Raw genomic sequence first — 24199 nt, forward strand, 5'->3', positions numbered from 1 at the left:
AACAGTTTATGGACAGGTAAGAACTAAATAGGAAACCGGTTATTTTTAACTGAAAATTGCTAGAGAAAATTGTAGTGACAGGAAAATCAATAAAAACTTGGTATTTCACTTAACAGTTCAGTGTTAACTGCCGTACTGATGATAAGAAGTGGTCAAAAAAGAAAATATTAAATAAGATATTGATTACAATTGACTGGAATTAGTTGACTTGCATTTGGTAACTAAAATAAAAATTCTGAATTAAAAATTATACCATGCTTTTTTTTTCCACAGTCTGAAGATTATTACGACATGAGAAGATTATATATGATTATGGGCTCTTGTCTCTTCTACAAGGTAGTATTAGTGAGTGATTAAGGCCAAAAGATTAGGAAAATTCATCTGGAAATCTCACTCAGTCATGGAGTAACTCTTTTCAGAACCTCACAAATATGAAAAAAATGTATGATTGCTTTAAGTGTGAATTTCTAATAACAGACCTAAAACTCAAACACCATAACAAAAAAAAAATTGACGTCGGGCTGTGATATGTACTATACGACCAGGAAGAACAAAATACTTGTTTGAAACTGTCTTAAAGGAATTTTGCAGTGTATAAAGCAAGGATTGGAGACAATAGTAAGAGTCAATTCAAGTGATGCTGTATGATATTGTAATAGGATTTTTTTTTGTTCATTGCCATTTTTTAATAAAGATAACAGGTGATCTATCTTTAATCTGTCTTTAAATCCAAGACTTTAGTCATTGGATTGACAGCTTTTTTCACTCTGGCCTCATTTGTAAATTTATTTCTTTTTATTAAACGTAGACAGTGTATTCAACAGTATAGAGAGGAAGATAACAGTCTTTGCTTTAAGGAAACTTATATTTTAAATATTTTATCATGCAATTGTTCTTTACGCTGGTAGTATTATGAGACTAAACTGTTAGCACAAATGGAACTGCACGGTATCTACCACGACAGCGCTTTAACTGTAATGCCCTTAGTGCTAGAAATACTGTTGTACTATGTATCTTCTTTGGAAATTTTATTAATTCCACAAATACTGAGCTTTCACCGGAGAGAGAATTAAATGAGAATTAAAGCACCTTAACTCTGTAGCTGTTTAGCAAGCCGTTAAAGCCATACATTTTCCAGCTCCCCTTTGATAACTTACATATATACTGATGTTTTCTTTGTTTATATTTCAGTACTTGTATTCTTCAGATGCGGTGCAAAAGCTCGGTGTTATCTGTTGTACAACTGTATACCAAAAAGAGTGTCTTTGGCGAGAAACTGACAACCTCAGTGCATGTGGAGCATGGATAACTCTAGCTGAAAAGTACTCTTAAGTGATAAGCGGTGGTGTTGTATTTCTTACTGAATATACTTCCTTTTCTGTGTTTAATTAAGGGTTACTTGATTGGTAATCACTTGCCAAAGGAAGATCTTATTGATATAGGTTTATATTGTCGGCACTATTGTCTGTTACCCTTGGCAGCAGAACAGAAGATTGGTCAGTTAGTGATATGGAGGGAAGTATTTCCACATCATCATATCCAGCCATGGGAAGTTTCAAGCTTCACAGGATACAGGGAACCTGAAGCAAGGTACTTCTTACTGATAGTTGGCTTGGTAAGTTAATATTTGCAGTGTGCCTGTTCTCTGATGCTCTGTTTTGCTGTTGTGTGTTGTCTATTGTTCAACAAGATCAACACTTTTTATGCGTTTTATTTAGTAATATTACAAAATATTCCTATTATAGCTGTTTCATGGGATAGAATTTCTCAGAGAGTAGCATTTTTTATGCATGTGTAAAACTTGCAAGTTTTAAGTATGAATTTTCATTATTTTTATACCCTTTCACTTTGGTTGAAAATGTTTTTGCTTTCATCATTTTGTATTTTCAGACAACTCATTTCAGAAATGTGGTGGTTTTTTAAATGTGGACTTTTTTAAAGCAAACAACTGAGTATATAAATGATAGCTTTTTTAACTCAAATAACATGATAACAGATCTCCATGGACATGATTTGATTATAAAAAAATAAGTAACTTATCTGGAAATGAGGAAGAAGTGTTAAATATAGTGCTGTATTTGGCTTAAGTAACAGATGAGATATAAATATAATACAGCATGTACTGTATATTAAACCAAAGGCTAATGTTGCTACCTCCATGTTAACAGAGACACTTCATGCTGTGCGTCCTGCTCGAGGCAGGAGGCTGTGCATCCAAAGCTATCGGGAATCCAGGACCAGACTGTATATATGTAGATCAGGTCAAAGCCACTATACTTCAACTGGAAGGAATAGACGCCAGCATAGAGGAACGGCTAGATTCTCCGTCCATTCCACCTTTATCTTGTGCTGACTGGTTCCTTCCTGCAACACGTGACAAACCGGAGAGCTTGACCACCTCACCCATCCTAAGTAAGCTACAAAATACTTCCAAATCAGTAACCACTCCAGTGAGCAAAAGGACCCTGTTTGGTGACTCTTCTATAATGACACGTAAGCCGAGCCCTACGAGAAACAGTGGAGGACTTGACCGTGGAAATGAAGGTCCTGCAGAAGATGAAAGCAGTAATCCACAATCTGCAGTGGATCAGGTCTGAGAACAAAGACAGAGGGAATTTATAAGGTTCTGGTGGGCTTGGGGGAGGTGGCAGTTCTCTGAAAAACTCGCTCAAGTAACTTCCTTTTTAAAAAAGCACACTATAAAAGAATAAATCTAAGATCCCCTGCAAATACTTCTGTTGCCTTGGGAAGCTTTGGGTCAGCCCCAGAGCCATCACATTTATTTATCATTGCTTGCAAATATTTGGGGTTTTCCCATGACTGAAGCGGGCACAGATGCATTGGAATCAGCAGAAATAATTGGAGAATATTCCCAAAATAATAACGGTGTAAACATAAATTATCAGAACAAATTACTGCACAGTTGTACAACTGCTTCTAACCCATTTTAGTCTTAAAAAGGCTATAAAATGCATTTATGTAAGTTGATGCAACCATTTGGGCCTTTTAAAAAATGCTACATGATTTTCTTCTAAGTAGGTGATTTCTTGATTTGATTCGGTTCTTTTGTTAGTTGTGGTTTTTCTCTCTTAGTTCATTTATCTCCTTGTTTTTTAGACCACTAGAAAAAAACATACCCTACCAAATCCATTTCATTTAGGAAACCTCAAAAAGAACCTCTCAGAGAAAGATACAGAACTTCTTAACGCTATCAAGTAAGAAAACATTTTTAATTCATCATTTCAGACCTAAGGCCGTGCTTGGATCGTTTTTTGACTACGCGCAGATCACAGAAGCTCCTGCATCATTTTATTCTAACCAAAACCTTGCTATGCAAGGATTCTCAAAAGTGAAGCTCTTAAATGGAGCGCTTAATTAGAAAAGACAGATGTTTCTCAAGAGTATGTCAGTAGAATGTATGCGGATGTCCCACATATATGTGACCTTGAAAGTTCAAATAAAAGAGTTTTTGGACCACACACAAATCCTGCGCCTCCCTGGTGTCTAGGTAGCTGTACAAAGGACAAAGAAGCCAGGATCTTCACAGTTCCTGCCTGATGCTTGTGCCGGCACAGTCTGATCTGGTGTTTTAGTTGAGCTCTAAAGAAAGCTTTCCTTTTTTCTTTTTTTTTTCTTTTGCCCCCAAAGCTTTTACTTCTCTGTTCCTTTTTCTTTTTTTTGGTGAGAATTTTTGAGAACACAGTGCAATACCTAACTAGTTCCATAGTTTTTTGCGTTTGTTTGGTTTTGGGTGGCTTGTTTTGTTTTGTTTTGTTTTTTAAATTGAGTGTTAACAGTCTAAATTAGCAGGATTTCCTTGGTGTAGGAATAGAAACCTTTTGAATGTCTGTATCCACTTTTGTATTCTGTTGTAGTTACCAGAAAACAATTCTGTCTTAAGAAACAAAAGTATATGCTGTTTAACTGAAATTTATTTCAAAGTTATTTGAATATTAAATGAATTCTCCTGTTTTTGAAGGTTGACATCTGGTCCTGAGAATACCCTCTTCCACTATCTATCTTTGGAAACGATGCAAGGAATCTTTATTACTCCAACTCACAAAGAAGTAGCACAGCTCGGTGGCTCCATCCACCCTCAGTTAATTGAGAATTTCTATCGATGCTGTCTTTCAATTCGTTCCGTTTTTCAGCAGTCCATGAGGAAAGAAGTATGGAAGCTTTGTTTTCCATTTTTCTATTTACATTCTCAACTCTGTATTTCAAGATTGTTTTCACTTAATTATTTAAATAGTTCACTAGCAGATGTATTTGCATGTGTGTGGTTGTTTTTAAAACTCCTGATATTTTACTGTTATGGGCAGGTTCTTTCTCTGACCATCCAACCAAGTATGCGTGCAATGATGGCTCGTTCTCCCACCAAAAATGCCCCCAAAATAAATACTCAGTGTCTCCAGTATAGTACTTTCTTACTCTGTTTCATATTAGGACTTGTTTGTAGCTCAGCAAAGAGTTTCACGCCCTGGGTTCAAGAACTGTTAAGTAGCAAAAGAGTGGGGTTTTAGCCATTTGAACGCTAGGGGGGGATTTCAGATTGGCAGCAAAAGGAAATGTAGGCCCTCTTTTTTCACAGAAAATGTTTTCATATGAGCAGTGACAGTGCGGTCTCCCTTCGCTGTGTCTGAACAGTGACCTGAGGAGGGCCTCTGACCATGAGAGGGTCGTTCTTTGCTTTCTGTGCTACCCAAGATTGCTTATATGTCTGCCATCAACTACTGTCTGTAATTGTTCACATGGATATCTCTCTAGAATAAGACTGGCTATAATGATTGATTCCTTTTAATTATGCTGCCAGCTCTCTTGGATTTTAGATTAGGTGGGATGCCAGAACAGGTGAGGCTTCTTCCCTTTACAAAGATACCAATTCAAGCCTTGCGCTAGATGTGGGCTGAAGCCTGATCCCAGCTGCCAGAGCTTTATGTGGGTCCGCAATATTTAGATTAGCCTTAAAAATGGACACATCTGATGTCAGCAACTGTACCACCTCCTGTTTGACTAAAAATTTCTGTTTATTCCAAATGATCCATCTGGAGAAAGATGGTAGTAGTAATGCAGATATCTAAATAATAGGTATAAGAATCCATTTATGAGATACTCTGTTCAGATCAGACATTTTGTGTTCAATGCACACTTTATTTTGCTGAAAGTCTGGTTTGTTAACTGCACAGTTGATTTTTATTGACATGAACCAAATAAAGATAACATTAATCTCTGCTAATTTTGTGACCTGTTTAGTTCTTTTGGAAAAGAGAAATAATTAACTATAAACCTAAGTGGAATACTGTCTGAGTTGCATTTTTTAGATCCTAAAGTGACAATCCAAGTGAATTAAATGAGAAATGGGAAATAACAGTACAAATTGAATGAACAGAGTTTGTAAATAGCAGTATAATTTTTCTTAATCATTTCTTGAAGTTACTGAAGAAGTCACTTCTGGTTAGACCTATGTGCCTTGTTAAATCATCTGGGAACTGTTAAGTGCAAAAAATAGGTTAATTTGGTGGATTGTTCTGTCAACTTCATATGACGCTGAGGTTTGGCTGAGTAGGACTTTGGCATTGAGTCATGTATTTTGGGCACTTCTGTTGGGAGATGTAGAAACCCAAAAGCAAGCAGAGAGAATACACAAACATTTCTTATCATCGAATTGCCTCTGGTTACAACTGTTAAATAGACATTTTATAGTTCAAACAAACAAACAAACAAAAGAATAAAGAAACTATTCAGCTACTAGGTGAAGCTCGTAAAAAGTGAAAAACTCACGGTTGAAAGTCAAAACTTCTGTTCTGGCCACCGCTACCTCAGCACATGATTTTCTGGCTTCTTCAGACGTGAGTAGACTAGGCAGCAGCGGGGTTCATTCTGCTCTGAAAATCAGAAATAATTGATGAACATGTGCTGCAGAACAAAGTTTCTCTTTAAGAGAAATGTGGGGTAGTTTTTGCATGTTGGCTCCAATAATTAATGCTGAAATTAGCAGTTTGTTCATGGCATGAGGAAAATGTAAAAGAATGAGTGGAAGTTTTTTCTTGTTCATAGTGCACGACAAAAAACTCAAATACAGAAATTAATATTATACTGCTTATTCTTTGTCATCAACTAAATATTGTTACAGCTTAGGATTCAGAGAATTGCACCAATAATGCAAAATTATTTAAACTGATCAATCACTAATTTTTGCCTCACTTTTAGCGAACTGAAAATTCACAATTTAACTTCTAAATGTGTACAGAAATTTTGAATAAATTTTAAATTGAGAAAAAATAAGCTCTGTGTTTTTAAACCCTACAATATATGCCACTGTATGTAAGAAGCAGCCCTGGCCTCATTTTCTTTATCATCATCTTAGTATTTTCTTAAATAAAATCAGAAGGAAAGAAGTTTTAATGCATATGGAAGTACAGACCCTTGTAGTTCTATCAAATATCCCCTCTTAGTACTTAATTTTTTCTTTAGTATTTTCAGTATGAATAGCATGGTGTAAGATGTGCTAAAATATAAACAAATGTCAGCTTGGAAATTGCGTAATAATGACCCCATTTTTTTTGGTGGGGAAGACTATTAAACTGAGTACAAACATATTCCTTAAGTTTTTTTCAGTAGCAGTATTAGCAAGAACAGGGTTTGAAACAATTTTGTGTACTAAGAAGAGAGATAGGAAGGGTAAAGTCATCTATTGTGTCATTTCTTCCACTCTGTGAACTATTAATTTAGAATATGCTTTATGAATTTAATCCAAAGCATGTTTAGGGAAACTGAAAAGACATTTTCGCAGGCAAATATTAGCCATTTTTTTCTCAAATGCTCACTTTTTCTTCTACCATTTTTGAGAAATTAAGATGTTTGTGATAACGTGACCACCTTTTTTCTTCTAGACCTTCAGCCCCCACATCTTCAATATTGTAGGCCAATTGAAAGATGTGGTTTATGCTCCTACATATGGCAGACAGAAGTCCCATGAAAAGTTTTTTTCAAGGAAACCTTTTCTTTCACCTCCTCGGATCTTGTCATTGGAACATAAGTTTAATTGGTAGATCCAGAGATGCCCTGGCCTTAAGACAGATTTGTTTCAAAGGGACTTCCACTCCTGTTTCCATAATCTCATCTCACTTCTTATGCTTCAAAAAAAAAAAAAAAAAAAAAAAGTTTTAAAGCTTGTTTTTCCTTCACTACTATATAGACATTTATAAAAGAGTACTAAACTTCCTTTGACTTCAATGGGAAAAGAGTTGAAGTAGTGACAAACCCTTTCAAAATTCCTCGTGTGTTTAACTCCATGTTCATTCCAGTCTTTTTCCCACTTGCGTTTCTGGTGAAAAATACCGTGGCATTATTGGACTCACGGGACTGTTAAGTACTAAGACAGAGCAATGAGAGAAAGTAGATTTTGTTCCTACAATTTGATCCTCACCAAACAGGTACCAGGAGTTCAGTCAGAAACACCTGGAACTTTTACAAGGTTTATTCAAAAGCTCTTTACAAAACATAGCCCTAAAACCAACAGAATACAAAAACGTCTTTATTTTCTATACATCTTACACGTTCATGCTGAGTAGGAGCAAGAAAACGCTCTGAGCAAAGTGCTTCGACTGTTTATTTACAAAAAGAAATTCCTGCCTGGCCAAGTTTATTCAATAGGCTTTTACTATCACAGTTCTTAATTAGGGAGGCACACAGAGAAGGAAAGATGAGAGCTTTAGCTGTTGTAACATGCTTGTTTAGAGAAGCTGTATTATCTCAGATGTCTTATGAGAGAAATAGTGTTCAGCTAGAAGGGGAAAAAAAAAATCCAAAAAGGGAGCATTTGTCTAAGTTGTACAACAATGGAAAGGCCTCTTGATGCCAAAGTAACAAAACTGTGGAAAAAAAGAATCGTGTAAGCAAGTTAGTTATATCTCCTAAGTCTGCCTTTTTTGACAGCAATATCGTTCATCAGAGATTCCTGAAGAAATCACATGCTTATATTTGCTAGTGTTTATGTAAAAAGATTTCATTCTGTACTAACATTTCACCAATTGTTTTACAGAAAAAGAAAAAAGCAGGCAGTGGGGCTTCGGAATTGAGTAAGGAAGCTGAGGACCTAGATCTGGTAACAGAACATGGAGTTTTGTTTGAGTGCTCTCCTGATAACTGGACTGATCAGAAGAAACCACCACCAACAATGAATTACTGGGTTGTGGGGTGAGTTTAAGGACAAATAAATGTGTTTCTGCTAGTGTTTCCCATTTTGAATATGCCACTGTACTCATTACGAATAAATTTAATTGTGGCACATCATGGAAATATTTGAGCTGACTGACTGATGTGGCTTTAACTTGGGATCTGGGAACACATTGGTGTGATGTTCCAAATCTTCTGTTTCAAATCTTGTAATTGTTTTAAGTCCAGGCCGGTAAGCCCCATTCTGTAGCCACTACTTCTCACTATATTTCTGACTTATATATCTCACTATATTTTGTGCTGTCTACATTTTAACTGTAGTAAGCAGACAGTCATGTTAGCAGCAGGAAGTCAACAAGGGTGTTTCCTTCTTTTCTACATTCATCTTCTCTATTTGGTATTCTTACTAGATAAATAGAAAGAAAAATGTAAATGCCCAGTTAAATGGAAGCATATGTTTTTCACCATATCAAAAACAAATTCAGTATAGGCAGGGGGTGAAAGGAAGACAAATGATTATGTTTGATTAATTCATTAAGTTATAATTGACTAGTTCAATTATTGCACAAATAGGAAATTCAGAAAACAGCAAAATACATTTCTGAATATGGCATAAGAACCTTTTTTCTGATACAAAGAGGGGAAACGTCATCCACAGGTAATTTTATTGGCCGGGAATAATAATGTAGAAATTCTCTAACGCAGCTTTTGTTCAACCTGTTTGCCTTCAAGTCATATGTTTAAAGAGAAAAAAAGAAAAACAATTGTTTCCCACCAAGAACATACATAACTGCAGTTTGTGTGCTATCCTTGGGGTTGGAAAAATTAAAATCTTTAGTTTAAACATTTTAGAATGTTTATGCTGCTGTTGATATCTTTTAAAAAACATTTTTTCAGTAAACAATGTGTTAAATCAGGGCAGTCCATTAGTATTTGCAGAGCTATATGGTATGCTATAATGCTGCACACGCTTGCGCCAGGTTTTAACAGCTTTCCTACTTTAGCTCTTTCCCTAAAAGAGCGTAATGTGACCTGTGGGAATGTACCTACCCAGATCTACTAAGTTTAAAAATTAGTAAATATGTGAATACTGGCGCTTGCTCCCAAGTACCAGCTTGTAGCCTGGAAACCTGCATTAGTGCAAAACACACCACTACTATGCAAACAGATCCTGAAAAACTGAAGAATTTTTTCTATACACAGTCATGAGAAAGCTGAACAGAGAACTTGATTTAAAAATCTAACGTGTTGAAAGAAGTAAGATAATGCAGGAGAGCCACAGAAGTTTGCTAGCTGTCTTACACAGCAGTTGTTTTTAACATCTTACTGAAACCTCGGAGTACAACCAAAATATATCGCGCTGCTGAGGAGAAAAAGCTAACACCTATGATAACTTTTTTTTTTCTTTTTTTTTTTTTCCCTCCAGGAGGCTCATTCTGCATCCAAAACCTCAGGAGTGTTATGTCTGTTTCCATGACTCAGTCACAGAAGCTGCTGTTGAACTGGCCTTTAAACTGTCCTTCGGCTTAGCTACATAGATGAGCTTCCTGAGCATCCAGCCAGCCTGCGGGGTGTTGTCACCTCTTTGGAGTACTTCAATATAAAGAGAAATTAACTCAACTGTGGTGCTGACCCGTGGCATATCTTTGAAATGCTTTTAAAAAAGAATAAATCTACCTTGTGGTAATGACACAGGTAAAACTTCAGTGATGATTTTAATGAGCTCATCGATTGAATACTTAAAATTATTTCAGAGAAACAAAGTTCTTATTTTTATATACTGTCAAATTACTTATCCTGGTCATAACTTTATTATATTAAAACATCACATAATTTGTACATTCACTGCTGTTCAGTGTATAATACACAATGTAAAATGATAAGCTGATATCCTCACAGTATTCTCTGAATATCTGGCAATTTGGTGATGGAGGGGGAAAAAAAATATTTCCAATTAATTAAAATTTTTCACCTCTAAGGGCATGAAAAATAGTGCGTGTTTTCAGTAACGTTGTATTAATCAAACCAGAAAGAAATCTTTTAGACAATTCACGGCATTTAGCCACACAAAACTAATGGTTTACCATTTTTGCCAGTATGGTCTCCTGCACACTTGAGCACTACAGTATGGTTGATGTTTTACTTGACTTCATGATTTTTAACTATAAATAATACTTATATTTGTTAAAACGCAATTTTGAAGGCACAAAAGAAGATGGGGGGAGGGGGGTGATAGTTTTAAGACTTATGCATGGGCACAGCTAATTTTTTATTATATTCATAATAAAACCATGTATATTTGGAAAAGACCAGTAAAGCGTTATTCTACTGTTTTTTTACTTAACATATTTTCTCTTTTGTTTATTTAAACAATATTTGTTTAGCTAGGCCTTCTACACTTTACAGCTGGATATTACAAAAAATGTTAGATTATATCCATATAAGGCAAAAGAAGGCAAGATGTTTGCAAAATCAGAATTCTTCTACAAAATTCAGCCTTCCTACAAATTGTTAAAATGTTCATAATCTGCAAACCAGCTGCTCCTACAGGTTTTTTAACTAAAGTTTAGTTTCAAATGTAAGATTTTTGGGGCTTTTTTTACCCACAGCCAGCACGCTTACATCTGGTCATCTGCATAGCATTTCTTCATGTTCCACGTCAAAAATGCATTTTTATTATTTTTTTTTATTTCCGCTATTTCTATTTGCTTTTCATGAGTGCTATTCATAAAATGCATGACTAAAGTTGCATTTTAAACAATGGGATCAAAAAGTTTAAGTATTCAGGAAAGTGAATTCAGTTCCGTAGGCTGTCATGATCAAATCTTTAGCGCTTGTTTTCACTAGTAAATTACACTGTTTAGAGTAGTTCTAAAATAGGCAATCAAATGCTTATAACTGCCCACTCTCACAGAGCGATTCACAGCTTGTCTTGAATCACTCAACGGTTGCTTTAATTCAAGCAGTAGAAGTCTTAGGCCTGAATTTTAAGCATACGATTGAAGATTTTGTTAATCAGCCTTCTCCAGAATTTATGGTTCCTAGAAGATGAGAAATAGAGTGTTTCAGTTTGAGACATAACAAAACTGAGTTGTATCAGTAGTGCTTTAGATTTGTTCTCCGTCAGTGAAGTGGTGTGAGATTTACTCTGAAGAATAAAAATATGTATTAGTATGGATAACATCTGAACAGCACCTTTTAAGAGTCTAAAATATGTGGGGTTTGAAGATGAGATTTTGTTGTACGGGAGGAAGGAACAGAAAAGCAAGCAGTCTTTGCTGCATGGCTTCTAGCAGGTTTAAGAGCTTTCACAGAACCTGTACGTCTGTGTGTGTGTGCACATAAGTATGTATCTGCACGGTAAAGGGTAATTTTGCTGATGTTTGTCTCGTTTCAGTCTCTTAAAGGCTGGGCTATATGGTTTGAATGCTAAAAAAGAAGGTATTTGAATGCTTTAAAAAGAGGACAGCTAACTTTTATCAAGCTCCTTGTGTTTAATCAGACCTAGCTGGGCCAAACACGCACCTGAGCCCAGGCAGAAGAAACAGTGAATCTAAAGATGGGTGCAGAGAAAAGCAGCGACGGAGGTGGGACTCCTTCAGTACCAATCAGCTATATAGACTGGCTTGCTCCTTCACAAGACACTCTACCTTAAACAGAATTAAGGGCATCCGAGTATGGTACACCTTTTATACTCCAAGTAGTGTAGTTCGGCAGCAAAACATTGCAAAATTTGCATTAATTATGTGGATACTACGGGATTTTTATTGGTTGTTCGTCAACTGAGCAGAGACTGTATTTTGCAGATTTTTAAGAGTATGTTTAAAAAGAGCCCCAAAGGATGACAGGATTTCATTTCCTACAGAACACAGAGTTTTATCAAGTATCTTTGATACAAATCTTGTAGCTTTGTAATTTTCAAAGATTGTGAATCAGCGTATAAAATTATATTAAAAGGAATAGATGCAGAGAAGCTACGAAAGGACTTGAAATGGTAGCATTAAGGCACTAAATGAATTAATTTCTTTTGCCTTTAAATTATTATTTTTAAAAAATACAGCAAAGCAGTGTGGCGCACAACAAATCAATGGAGTACCAGCGTTAAAATTACTAATGTCAAGGGAATGCAAGAAACAGAAGTTAGCATTTAAAAACATCAACAATTAAAACATTTTGACTGAGCAAATAGTGTTTCATGCCTTCATTAATCATAAAGTCAGGAGATGCAGGGGACGGAAAGCAATTAAAAAAAAAAAATGCTATCAGCAATCTAGAAGGAATTGATATTTCTGCCCTGCACTGGAATGGGTATAAACAACACGACTAAAATTCATTTACTTGCCATATATAATGTTTATTAACTCATAACTCAATATGATCAACAACTACCCTTTGTTACCTGGGGTTTTTATTCTCTAGTTCCTACTTGGGGGAGAGGGGCCAGTTCTCGCAGCTGACAGAAGCTCCTGGAAAGTTCCAGAGGTCTCTGGAAGCAGCTCAGGGAGGGTGGCGCTCCCTGGAAGCTCCGTTTCCGGGCCCGGCCGCCCCTTGCAGATGGTAATAGCGGGAGCCAGAGGCAGCTCAGCTCCTGCATACCCCCAGACCATCAGCTTTTGAGGAAAAAGAAGCCAGTTTAGTGCCCGCTGGCTGTGTGCTTTTTTGGGAAGAGGAGGAAAAGGCCAGGGCGGTGCCATGTGCCATGTTGGCCCTGCAGGGCAAGGACCTCTGCGACCCCGTATCTCCTTTGGGAAGGACCTGACGGCCAGCAGCGTGGTGGCTGCCATCTCCAAGAGGGCGGTGGAGACCCTCGAGAGGGTGAAGCTGTTTCTGCAGGTGCCGGCCCCCTCCACGCAGATCCAGGCACAGTGGGCTGCTTTGTGCGCGTCCCCAGGGAGCGAGGTAGGGACCCTGAGCCGCTCCCCTGTCCCAGCGCCTTTCCCTTGCTCTCCCAAACCTTGTAGAAACAAAAGCTTTTAGAAACGCTTTCAAAGTGATGGCGATGGAGCCTCCATCGTGGGCCATGGCATTCAGAGGAGTACGGGCTGTGGCGGAGGAGGTGGTGAGGAAGGGGTGGCTGCTGGGTACATCCCCACAGGATTTTTTTTGGTTTATTTGGTAGTTGTTGGTATTTGTGGACGGTGTAAAATACCCGTAACGTTTTCCTTGTGATAGTTTTACAAAAGCAGCCTTTATTTGGCATCCTCGTGTTAATGTATAGGAAAGCAGGATCAAAATAAGAAACAAAACCACAATTTTGAGGGTTTTGTCGTAGAGAGTCTTTGAAGAGTCTTTGCCTTCATCCAGGGTAACACAAGAAAATTAAGTCGTCTGAATGAAGAGCACGGCTACACGTCACAGAGATGACTGGGCTGTCACTGCTTAGCGAAGTCTAACACGGCCAGCCAGTCCCATGTCTGAGAACATCCGCACGTACATTTGGTTTCTCCCCCATGATCCACATAAGGTTTGCTCCTGCAGTACCCTCCCCAGCTCCATTTAGCTTCTTATGCATTTATCTTAGTGTCCAAAGGGATCCTTTCTTCAATTTAGAATAATATAATGTCAAAAGCGGTACCAAGTTTGTGATACCTGTATAAGCGGTTCATCATTGCTCTAATGTGGAGTGTGAGCACCCCCTATGGAAGCGAAAATGCACAGGCAGGCTACTTCAGGAACACAATTTATACACAGTCCCGTGAAATATTCTTCTGTTCTGCAGTTCCAGACTGCATTTTACAAAGGTACCCCTCGTCTAAGAAATGTATGAAGTAAGGAAGTTGAAAACCTTACCTGTTTCTCAGCATTACTGATGTTTCCCTTGCAGTTTCAAATTTTCTTGTGCTAACACCGAATGCATACATCTGTCGGTAAGTGTCAGAATAAATCCAGATTTTCAATTCCAAATGCTTGAAAAATAAAGGACCTGCAAAAAGAACAATTTTGGCCTTTGTTACAGCTCATACCAAAGTAGAAACAATAAAAGGAATATTGTATAATATACTTGGTGTAGTATAAACTTTGGAAATGTTATTTTAAAGATCCATTTATTTTTCTGTAGGATGTTTCAGTTTTTGGCGTGGCAATTTGGCAAATGTTATATGGTATTTCCGAACACAGGCTCTAAACTTTGCTTTTAAGGACAAATACAAACAGATTTTCATGTCCAAAGTGGATAAAGAAAAACAGGTAAATAATCTTCCATATTAGTTCTGTTTAATAAACAAACTACATCCACCTAAGAGCTGTGCAGTTCCTTTTCTCAGCATGGTTCGTAATTAGTGGTGGCATATTGATAAGATTTTGTAATCAGCTTATTTTATAACAAGAGGAACAGTGAGCATGCTTACTCTGTAGTTTATTGTTGAAAGTAATGAAATCTGAGTTTTGATCTTTGATGATTAATAACTTTGTGAGGTACATGTAAATAAATGCTTATAAATATAAGTCAGAATTTTCAAAGTTTTGTTCAGGACATGTAATTATTTTGGAGTTATATGATGCAAGTATTACAATGGATCTTAAAAATCTTGGACTCAGACACGTATGTTTCTGGGCCAATTACATTCTCACAGTTAAGACTGCATTAACCTGTACTTTAGTCTCAAATCTTTATGTTCATGATTTCATTCACGTGAAATTACAGCTGCTTTTATTCTAACGTGTGAAGTTCTTGGGTTGTGTCCCTCAAGCAGGAGTCTCTAATTTTGAATTTTTTCACATTATTTTCTTAATAATTATTAGTATATGAGTGCCAGAAAGACCTTACAGATAGGAAAGTGCGTATTACTACTGTACATAAGTAATACTTCACACTGAAAACTGATTTCTTGCTATGTGTAAAGCTAGAAACATACTTATTAATAGTTAAAGCATTTTTAAAACTTAGTTTTGTACAATGCACCAGAAAAGGAGCAGTTTTAGGTTATAGCTCAAAAAGGCAAATAAACATTTGGGCTATGCTGCTTTACCTTGCAATTCTGTGTACTTGGGAAAAGTCCCTTAACTTGGATGGATTCGTGAAAGACACAGAGGTCTACAGCCATGGAATTAATTACAAGAAACCTCGCCCTTGGAAAGTGAAATGTTGATATTGGTATTTGACAAATTACATCAGATTCATTCATATCAGCAGAACGGAACATAAGTTCTTCGTATCTAATTTGTTTCAAGCTGGAAAATCTGCTTTATTTGTGTCTGTCTTCGGTTATCTGTTTTAGGATTTCTTTGGTTGGGTTTTGATAATTTAAACAAAAATCCAATGTTCTGTGCTTTCTCTTGTTGACAGTTTTTTATCGCAGTGCCAGAAACTTTCCTTGCCACAGGCCTTTCTGGTGGTGCTGACCAGGAGGAATGCTGTCAGTCATTAAAGTTTGATTAATCTCGTATTGCACGCAAATTCTTAAGCAGTCCTTTTCTAATTACAGTCATTTTGATTGCAAAGAGTTTAAGGTTGCTGTTTTCCTTCTTCTCTTAAAGTGGAAAAAGTAAAATGTCCATGATGTAAATAAGGCAGCGTTTATAGTTCTTCAAATCTCCTTTCCGTCTCCTAGAAGTGTTTCCAGATGGCTTACATGTGTATGAGCTTGTGACTCAAATTTTAGAAACATTCCATGAATAGCACTCAAGATTAATTTCTTCAGAAGTAAAGTATTTAGCAAAGCAGCATATTCATGGTTGAAATCGGGGTCTTTGGATGCTTTCTTATGTGTTTTGTGCAGGATAGGAAGTGGGGAAGAAAATATGGTTGACAGGCATTAGGTTTTGCTTAGTGGGATTATCTTTGAAAACAAAAAATAACTACTAAAACATTTAGATTGTGAAGTGCCAAGGAGCTTCTGTTAAAGACAACAGACTATATCTATGTGCCAGATATGAACCAACAAATAAAAAGTGATTTTTGGGTGCATCTACATGGTCTGCATTTACTACACAAGATGTGATGCTGTTTAAGGCAACAGAGCTATGTCAGATATCATCACCTAAAAATGTTACGCAAAACGTTTCTTGTACTGTGATTAGCTTTTCCTTATTTGGTAAACACTATGGGCCACAGTGAAAGTAAGTACATTGGTTTTTATTTTTCCCTGTTCCACCATCATAGAATTGGTCATTGCTGAAGTGGGGAGATCCACGGGCCAGTTGTTACGGAGGACGGGGTGATTATAGATGAGAAAGATGTTATCTGCTATCTGGGTCACAAGAGCACCATATAATTCAGAGCTGAAAAAGAAAACTGAATTAGTATTTTCGTGATCCCTTCAATAAATGAAGGTATATGTTTTGAAGTTCTTCCTTCAAAGATGGGTTTATTGCTTGCTGTGTTTTCACCTGTAGAGAATCCTCAGAGCTTGGGTGTAGTTACTGGTGGAATGTGGAAACAGATGAAGAATCTACAGATATAAAAAGTGGATTTTTTTAACTTTGTCACAGCTTCTGGCTAGTGTTCCACTATAGGGAAAAGCTGAAACTAGTAACATTTCTAATAAGTTTGAGTATGAATGTGTGGGCAGGAAGTGAAAGGATGGTATTATGTCAAAAAAATCCTTTTCAGAGAGGGTAAGAGAATTCATACGTAAGCATTGTGCTGAATGAGGACAAAATTGGAATGGAAGTTATATGACCTGAAAGTGTTTCAGCAACTGGATGCCACTATCTGAACAAACTGTCTTCATCCATCCATGTGTCTCAATTTCTTCTTTATGCTTCGTTCGTAAGAGGAGGAAACAATGTTTTTCATATAATTTTGATAATGTTAAATGCTTCAGTCATGCAGAGTAGTTTGTACTAAAGAGAAGGGCTTCTGTAAAGCATAACAATGTCCATAAATTTATTTTCTATTAGGTGCTGCTGAGCAGCAGTTCCATGGACTTGGTGACTGTATTATTCAAATTGCAAAGACAGACGGACTTCCTGGCCTGTATCAGGGCTTTGGTGTTTCAGTGCAGGGAATCCTTGTATACTGAGCCTCCTATTTTGGATGTTACAACACCATTAAGGTAGCTTTTACAAACAAAAAAGCAGATGTTTTAAACCTTTAACGTGATATTTTAAATATTTATTATGAACTAATGAGGATGTTAGTTACAGCTTTTGTCCTTACAGTTATTTGTGCTCAATAGAGTTTATTACTGAAGAGCAAAGTAATTTTACAGTAGGATTAACAATAGAAATGATAGAAATTAGACTTGATAGCTGCTGGATTTGACATACGTTTTACAGAATTTGTCCAGGCTTCCATTTGTGTTTTACTTTGCAGGGATTATTGCCAAATCCAAAACAAACTCCATTCTTTCCTTTTTCATTGCACAAGTTGTGACTACGTTCTCAGGAATGCTGTCTTAGCCTTTTGACACTGTCAGGAAATACACAATTATGCAGGTACAGTCTAGCTTGAAATCCTTTTCTGAAAATTACTTACTAGATTTTTGAAGTTTGTGCTAACTAAAGTGCTGTATAGCTTTACAGCAGGCGAGACTCTATTCAGAAAAAAAAAAACTGGAAACATCTCCAGAAAGACAAGAAGGAAAATGAAATAATAGTATTGTGGGAGCATGGTAAAAGTTCACAGGTTGGTGAGAGCTTTTAATAGAAAAACAGGATCTCTTCTTTTTCCTACTCAGAAGCCAGATGTTTGGAGTAATGCAGGTTTGTGGCTAGAATAACATCCTTTATTAGTCCAGCTAAGGCAGTTAGAAAAATAGTCTTTGTGGCACACAGCTGTTCTTCAGGTGTGAGGCAGAATCGGTAACCTTCAAAGCTCAGTACGAGCTGAGAATTATTTCTCAGCATGTGATGGGTATGATAGTGTATAATTACCAATTAATGTTGGATCTTGGTGCTAGCTATTAGGTAATTTTACTAGGTAGTTCAGTAGCATTTGAAGTACATATAATAATATAAATTCCTGCTGTGAAGATCATCCTCAAACACTAAATAAAAAACCACAAAAATGCTCTTGAAAAATCAGGACCTTGCTCCCTGCATCCCTGAGGAAGTTTTGCCAGCTGACAATAGAAAAGGAGTTGTTAGTTCTAAAGAAGGGTCTCTACATTTTATTTCAAGAGTATCCTTTTCTCTCAGCATTCTAAAAGTCAAAAGAACATAAGAATAAATGTTGGCATAGAACTTGCTTGGGTGCTCTCAAGAAATCCCAGGGGACACTTCGATTCTTAGGTCATGCCTGCATACCTCTGGTAATCTCCCCTAAATAACAGAAATCCTTGAAGCTTACAGTGGGCAAACACCATTAGCACCACTGGCTTCTTCCTTTCAGACTAAATACGATTTCACTGCCTTCAGATTCTGCTTTATCTGCTTAATCGGCAGTAAATCTACAGTTAATGCTGCCTTTATTCCTAATTACTGTGCTTCTTGAGGCTTTACCGAAAAATTGCCTGTATTTCTGGTAATTAACTTACCACTAGGATAGAGAATAGTATCAAGATTAAAAACACAAATTACAATCATATGAAGTAAGTTAATAGGTTTACCAGCATAAAAGAGTATGAGAGGACATATATAATATATGTTGTGGAGGTATAAATATATTTCACGTGGTATCCTTGTTTCATTCATGTAGTTTTGAAGCTCCAGGTACAAATAAAGCTGATTGATTACTACAATTTTTTTCCATTTCTTATCATGACATTTATTCTGATCCAAGAGGAAGCCTTGAATTAAATACAGCACCTTTTAATCCTTCAGTTAAATTATATTTGCCAGATGGGATAACTTCCTGAAATAATGAGCACAGTACAGTTACTGCTTTCAGCAAAGTTGATTTCTGTCAGGTAATCAGTAATAACCATTACCAAATAGCCTTTCATTTGCATATATTCACATCAATTCAAACAGAAATATTTTAAATGTTTTTTAGCTATGATACTATGTTTATTTAATTGATGTATGTGAATATTTATCATAGATCTATTTCCTGCATTTATTATGTTCAGGAAATGCATAGTGATCTCCTACCTTGATTCCTAACAGAACATGTAACAAAATGTAACACTGTCTCCATCAGAAAATTCAAATATCACTAAATTAGCTGCAGAGTGTATCACAAAGGCTTAAAGTAGGCAACAAAGAAGGCAACTCTTTCTGCCACTATAGTCTAGAACCTTACCTTGATACTGCAAGTGGATTTAACTAAAGATGTAGCTAACTCAAGTCAAATCTTCAACATCAAGTAAAAAACCTGGTGTCTTCTTTCCAGTAAAATTTCATATAAAGATAGGGATTTGGGGATTAATCTTGCCAAAAGAAAGTGTACTTGTTTTTTGCTAGTGAAGACAAAAACCAGTGTCAGTTCCTAACACAGTCCCCAAATCCTGAAGAGAATGCAGTTCTGAAACAGGAATTGTTTGACAGCTTACCAAGCACATCTACAAAAAACGGCTTTGTCAGGGCCGTGCTGTTACTCAGAGTATCTGAGAGATGGCTGTCGTCACCCTCCCGAGTTCCAGAGCGGGCAAGACTATTTCCCAAGTGCTCTGCTGTGCAGAGAACGGCTACACAACGTTCCTCTGGGCTGTCTCCACTCCACTGTTGAAATTTTCAAACCTTAAAGGAGCTGGCGTGATTTTCAGCCGTGCTGCGCTCGGAAAAAGCTGCAGGGAGAGTTCAGTACTTCAGCTGTGACTTCTGCAGAAATGGTCGTATGCCAGCACGTGAACATTCACTGCTTGTCATCCTTTATTTCCTTCACCCCTAAGCACTTGAAGCAAGTTTTAGTGAACAGGGTGGAGGTCTGCAACTAACAAGTCCTCCTTTTTGCTTTGTTTTCATTTGTCAAGCAAATTAATGCTCACAAACAAGGCAGGCTAGATGAAAACTGCACTGCCCTCCTTCTTAGCCTTCCTATGCTTTTACATTATCGTGCTAGTCAAGACCTTAATATTTTTTAGAGGACTCTATCGATCACTAATGAACTGAAACCTACTTGCTATAAAAATAGTCCAGTGGTACTAAAGAAGGAGAAAAAAAAAAGAAGAGCTGTGGAAGTTTTAATAGCACTGAAACAATTCAGAGCACCCTTAGGACTGGAGTGACCTCATTTAATTCCTAAGCCTTCTACTTGCCCAGTAAAGCTTAAAAGAAGCATCAGAAGAAGGATCACAGCCTTTCTAAATTTAGCTATTGGAACAAGCTAACAGAGCATTACATCAGATAAATATTCATTAGTTAAAAGATCTCTCCTTCACAGTTAAGTGAAACATTAGGAAGAAGTTCCTTAGTGTTCTTTACTAAAGAAAGACAAATTTTGCTGGGCATCGTAAGTTTCTTTCTCAGTGCAGTGCAATAATGATCTGTCCGTATTATTTTGTGTGCAGAGTGGGGAGATGGAACACCAATATAAAGGAAGCGTTGGCTGCCTTATGAAAATATACAAGCGAGAGGGACTTGATGCATTCTTCCATGGAGCGTTCTCCAACATCTTCTGTGGAACAGGAGGAGCCTTAGTGATAGTTCGTTAGGACAAAATTAAGGACATTTTTAATCTTGACGTTTCAGAGAGTTCGGGATCTGATTAAAATAGTAAGTGAACATCTATTGTGCTTGAAAAGTGCTCATGATAGAACTCTCATTGTTTGCATAGCCTATTTTTAATGTTATATAAATAGTTTAAATGTTATACAAACAACGCTGTTAAGAAATTATTTGGATGTTTTTGTGACTAAGTATGTACTAAATGAAATAATTTGCTTTCAGGGAACTAAAGAGTACTGTTTACATTTCGTTCAAGGAATGAATCCAAGAAAACGCTCGCCTCCTGTTTAAAATTCTCAATGTTTCCGTTTTATTCACACTAAATGCTACAGATCTTGACTACTGAATTACAGCATGTACCTGAATATATTTTGGTAAGGTGAGCTTCCCTCACCTGTCAGCAGAGCCCACTGGAAGTATGTGTACCTATCAGCCTGCTACAGCTTCTACGTGAACCACAGTAAAAGAAAAACCTGTTTCTAGCCTATTGATGAGTTTTCACAGTATTTCAAAGCACAAGTCAAGACAGTGAAGGAGTTTACATTTCGGTTTTTTTAATCGGCATTAAGAAATACAGCGCCTCACTCTTCTCTTTGTCCCATCCCTCAAACAACAGCAAGACGACTACAGTCTGGCTGGCAGCATTTCAAGCCAAAACGCAGCCCAAAGACTTGGAGATCCAAGCACCTCAAAACTTAGAACACCAAATACATTATTTCTTGAGGAAATCTAAAATGGCTGAGGATTCTTCTCAGTATTGAGGATAAATCTTACAGTGCAATTAAGTGAGAAGATTCTGAGGTAATAATTTTCAATAGGGAAAGGAAGAAGAAACGAAACCTTGTGGAATACTCATAATTTAAGGAATCAAGAAAGTATTTAGGAGGCCATTATTTAAATGTTTGGTTTCAAAGAAACAAAGGCTAGCAGTATTCCTAATATTTCTCCACAACCCTTAAATGCCACATAAAAACCTTTAGCTCCTTGAGTTAGTACAAATAGTACTGCAGTGATAGCACGAGCGGTAATGACTTCAAACCGGAAGATGGCAGATTTAGATTAGAAATCGGGAAGAAATTTTTCACGATGAGGGCGGTGAAACACTGGAACAGGTTGCCCAGGGAAGCTGTGGCTGCCCCATCCCTGGAGGTGTTCAAGGCCAGGTTTTATGGGATTTTGAGTGATGTGGTCTAGTGGGAGGGGTCCCTCCCCATGGCAGGGGGGCTGGAACTAGGTGATCTTTAAGGTCCCTTTGCAACCCAAACCATTCAAGGATTCTGTGATAAATATTCTTTTAGCGGCTAAAAGTCAGTTGTGATCCACAGGCCAAGAACAGGAAAGTCTCGGACAACAGCAGTTCCAAGATTGCTGCGGTGCCAGTAGCTGACGGGGGGTATGTGCCCAGGCAAGCCTGTGGCTAATCTGACTTGGCTGAACGCTGTTCACATTTGCAGAGCTGGCAATCGGCACGACACTGAAGCACACAAACAAGAGTTTTATGAAATACTTGCAGAGTTTGGCTTATCCTGCTTGCGATCTCATCTGCAACTCGCCAAAGTCTTAACTCTTGACAAGGCAAATAAAAAGTCTGTTGGCAGTTTCTTGTTGCTATCACGAATGTCTGTGCATGCCTGCGCCTTGACGCCAGCTGATGTGGCTGCCGGAAACAACAGGGCAGCGGCAGCACGGGGGTGTGAGAGCCAAGCCGAGATGTGCCCGTGCTCCTGCAGTGGGGGCTCGTCCCCTGGCTGCGAGGTGGCACGACTTATTCTGGGATGGCTCGGCGGTGTCGCCCCGCTCCACGGGACTGTTCGCGTATCCTCCCTTGTGCCAGGGAGCCCTGGGTGGGGCTGCGGAGGAGGATGTGCAACGCTTTGAGTCACCCAGAACTGGAACAGGGAGCGGAGCTGGGATGTGTCTCCCTGGCTACTGCGGGGGAGCAGGACCTGCTCTACGTTCCCCGTCCTGATACCAGCAAGGAAAATGCGGTGGTTAATTACTTGTACTAATAAATACTAGTTGCGTTACATGTAACTGTGTTTAACAGGGGCTCTTCTGGCTTCTGGGGGTTTTGGAGAAAAACGGCGTCTGTCACCTTCAGGAGAAGAGTTCTAGTTGAAAAAACAGTAAACGGGGAAAGAATCAAATCAAAGATCCTGATGGATGTGAGTCTGGTTTAGTGGATTTGCACTTTATTTTTAGTCTCTCCGGTGGAACACAACCGTGTAGCGCCGTGTCCCCTGTTGTGTCAGAGAGACGTCACGCTGCTGTGTGAAACGGAGACGTCATTTTTAGAAGCGAATGAATGAATGAATGAATACATAATGAATGAATACTTACCGTGCTTCTCCAGCTGTAGAGTTCCAGTCTTCCGCCCTCAAAGCGACGCCAACAGAGAATGAGGTACCTGCGGGAGAGAGACTCAGGTTTCGAGACCTCTTCGAGGATGAGCGCGTTAATTGGTCTAATTGCTATAATCACATTAAATCACCCTGCGTTGCAACCAACGTTTAAATTGCGCTTCTCCCCGCCAGCTCCTTTAAGGGGGGGGGCATGGGCGTGGCCCGCCGCCGCTCTGACGTAAGCTAACATCCTGACGTTCTCGATAACGCCACCCCGCCGCGTGCCGTTCCAGATCTTTCTGGAAGGCGCCGCCCGCCGCCGCTCGTCCCGAGCCCTTCCGGACCGTTCCGGAAAGTGCCGAAGCCGGCGCCGGCGCCTGTCGCGTTGCCGGCCGGCGGGCGCAGCGCGCCTGCGCAGAGGGCAGCAGCTGCCGGTTGGTGCCCGGCGCTCCGCAGTAGGGGGGGAGAGAAGAGAGAGAGACACGGGCGAGGAGCCGGGTGCTAGCAGTAGCCCAGACGGTCGCCGCTGTTGACTTGTAAGGCCGGCGCGGCGGGGGGAGCAGCCATGTCGGTGGTCGGCATTGACCTCGGCTTCCTCAACTGCTACATCGGCGTGGCGCGGAGCGGCGGTATCGAGACCATCGCCAACGAGTACAGCGACCGCTGCACCCCGTGAGTACCGGCCGCCGGGCACCCCCCTGCCCCCGGCGTTCCACCTCTGAGCCCGGCCGCCTTCTCCTCCTCCTCCCCCGCAGTGGGCTCCCCGAGGCGGGCGGCTCCCCGCCGGGCCTGCTGTGAGCGCCCGGCCGCTCCTGCGGCTCCCTCAGCGGAGCGGCGCGGGGCCCTGCCGGCCGGACCCCCACCGGAGCCCGGCGGCCGGTCTCTTGCCGGGACGGAACACGAGAGGGATGTTTTAAGTGGGAGCCGAAACGCGTGTGTCGGGGCGAGAAACGCTTGGGATCCCCCCCGCGGCTTTTGACTCTTGGTGTCCTTGGAGGTGCCGCGCCGTGCGGGCGTCCCACCCGCGGCCGCGGCGGGGCTTTTCTCTGCTTGTACCGCTCCGGTTTCGTGCAGTGAAGATTTGGGCTGATTGCACGTATTTCCCCAACTCCAGAAGGGTTGGCAGGGCTGGAAGCGTTTTCCTTAACGATTTTAGGAGGGAGCGGTGGTGGGTTCCCCGGGGTCACGGG

The 24199-nt window shown here is 39.1% G+C and overlaps 2 protein-coding genes and 1 long non-coding RNA gene across 14 annotated transcripts in view; 2 read left to right on the forward strand and 1 right to left on the reverse strand.

Annotated features, from left to right (window-relative positions):
* The window catches only part of INTU (inturned planar cell polarity protein), a 48487-nt gene extending 38021 nt beyond the window's left edge, over window positions 1-10466 (forward strand). The window contains exons 10-16 of one of the 3 annotated variants that reach the window (XM_054203692.1): window positions 274-336; window positions 1394-1615; window positions 2169-2591; window positions 3118-3215; window positions 3980-4169; window positions 8045-8199; window positions 9605-10466. In XM_054203692.1, coding sequence (XP_054059667.1) covers window positions 274-336; window positions 1394-1615; window positions 2169-2591; window positions 3118-3215; window positions 3980-4169; window positions 8045-8199; window positions 9605-9716 — 1263 coding nt within the window. In that variant the 3' untranslated portion in view covers window positions 9717-10466. The remainder of the gene's footprint in view (window positions 1-273; window positions 337-1393; window positions 1616-2168; window positions 2592-3117; window positions 3216-3979; window positions 4170-8044; window positions 8200-9604) is intronic. The other 2 variants (XM_054203691.1, XM_054203693.1) reach the window with 2 other exon arrangements.
* The window catches only part of LOC128910465 (uncharacterized), a 38272-nt gene extending 15022 nt beyond the window's left edge, over window positions 1-23250 (reverse strand). For 2 of the 5 annotated variants that reach the window (XR_008466723.1, XR_008466725.1), the window contains exons 1-4: window positions 23008-23250; window positions 15147-16398; window positions 13969-14101; window positions 5782-5885 (exon numbers count right to left, since the gene is read on the reverse strand). This is a non-coding gene — a long non-coding RNA (uncharacterized LOC128910465). Of the gene's footprint in view, window positions 1-5781; window positions 5886-10584; window positions 11220-12577; window positions 14102-15146; window positions 16399-23007 lie in introns of those variants that run through there. The other 3 variants (XR_008466724.1, XR_008466722.1, XR_008466721.1) reach the window with 3 other exon arrangements.
* Window positions 23251-23428: 178 nt separating this feature from the next.
* Window positions 23429-24199, forward strand: part of HSPA4L (heat shock protein family A (Hsp70) member 4 like) — a 29176-nt gene continuing 28405 nt past the window's right edge. For all 6 annotated transcript variants that reach the window (XM_054203694.1, XM_054203696.1, XM_054203698.1 and 3 more), the window contains exon 1: window positions 23429-23681. In XM_054203694.1, the coding sequence (XP_054059669.1) occupies window positions 23575-23681 (107 nt within the window). In that variant the 5' untranslated portion in view covers window positions 23429-23574. The remainder of the gene's footprint in view (window positions 23682-24199) is intronic.

The sequence above is a fragment of the Rissa tridactyla genome, chromosome 5 (assembly GCF_028500815.1).
Source record: "Rissa tridactyla isolate bRisTri1 chromosome 5, bRisTri1.patW.cur.20221130, whole genome shotgun sequence".
Classification (NCBI taxonomy): domain Eukaryota; kingdom Metazoa; phylum Chordata; class Aves; order Charadriiformes; family Laridae; genus Rissa; species Rissa tridactyla.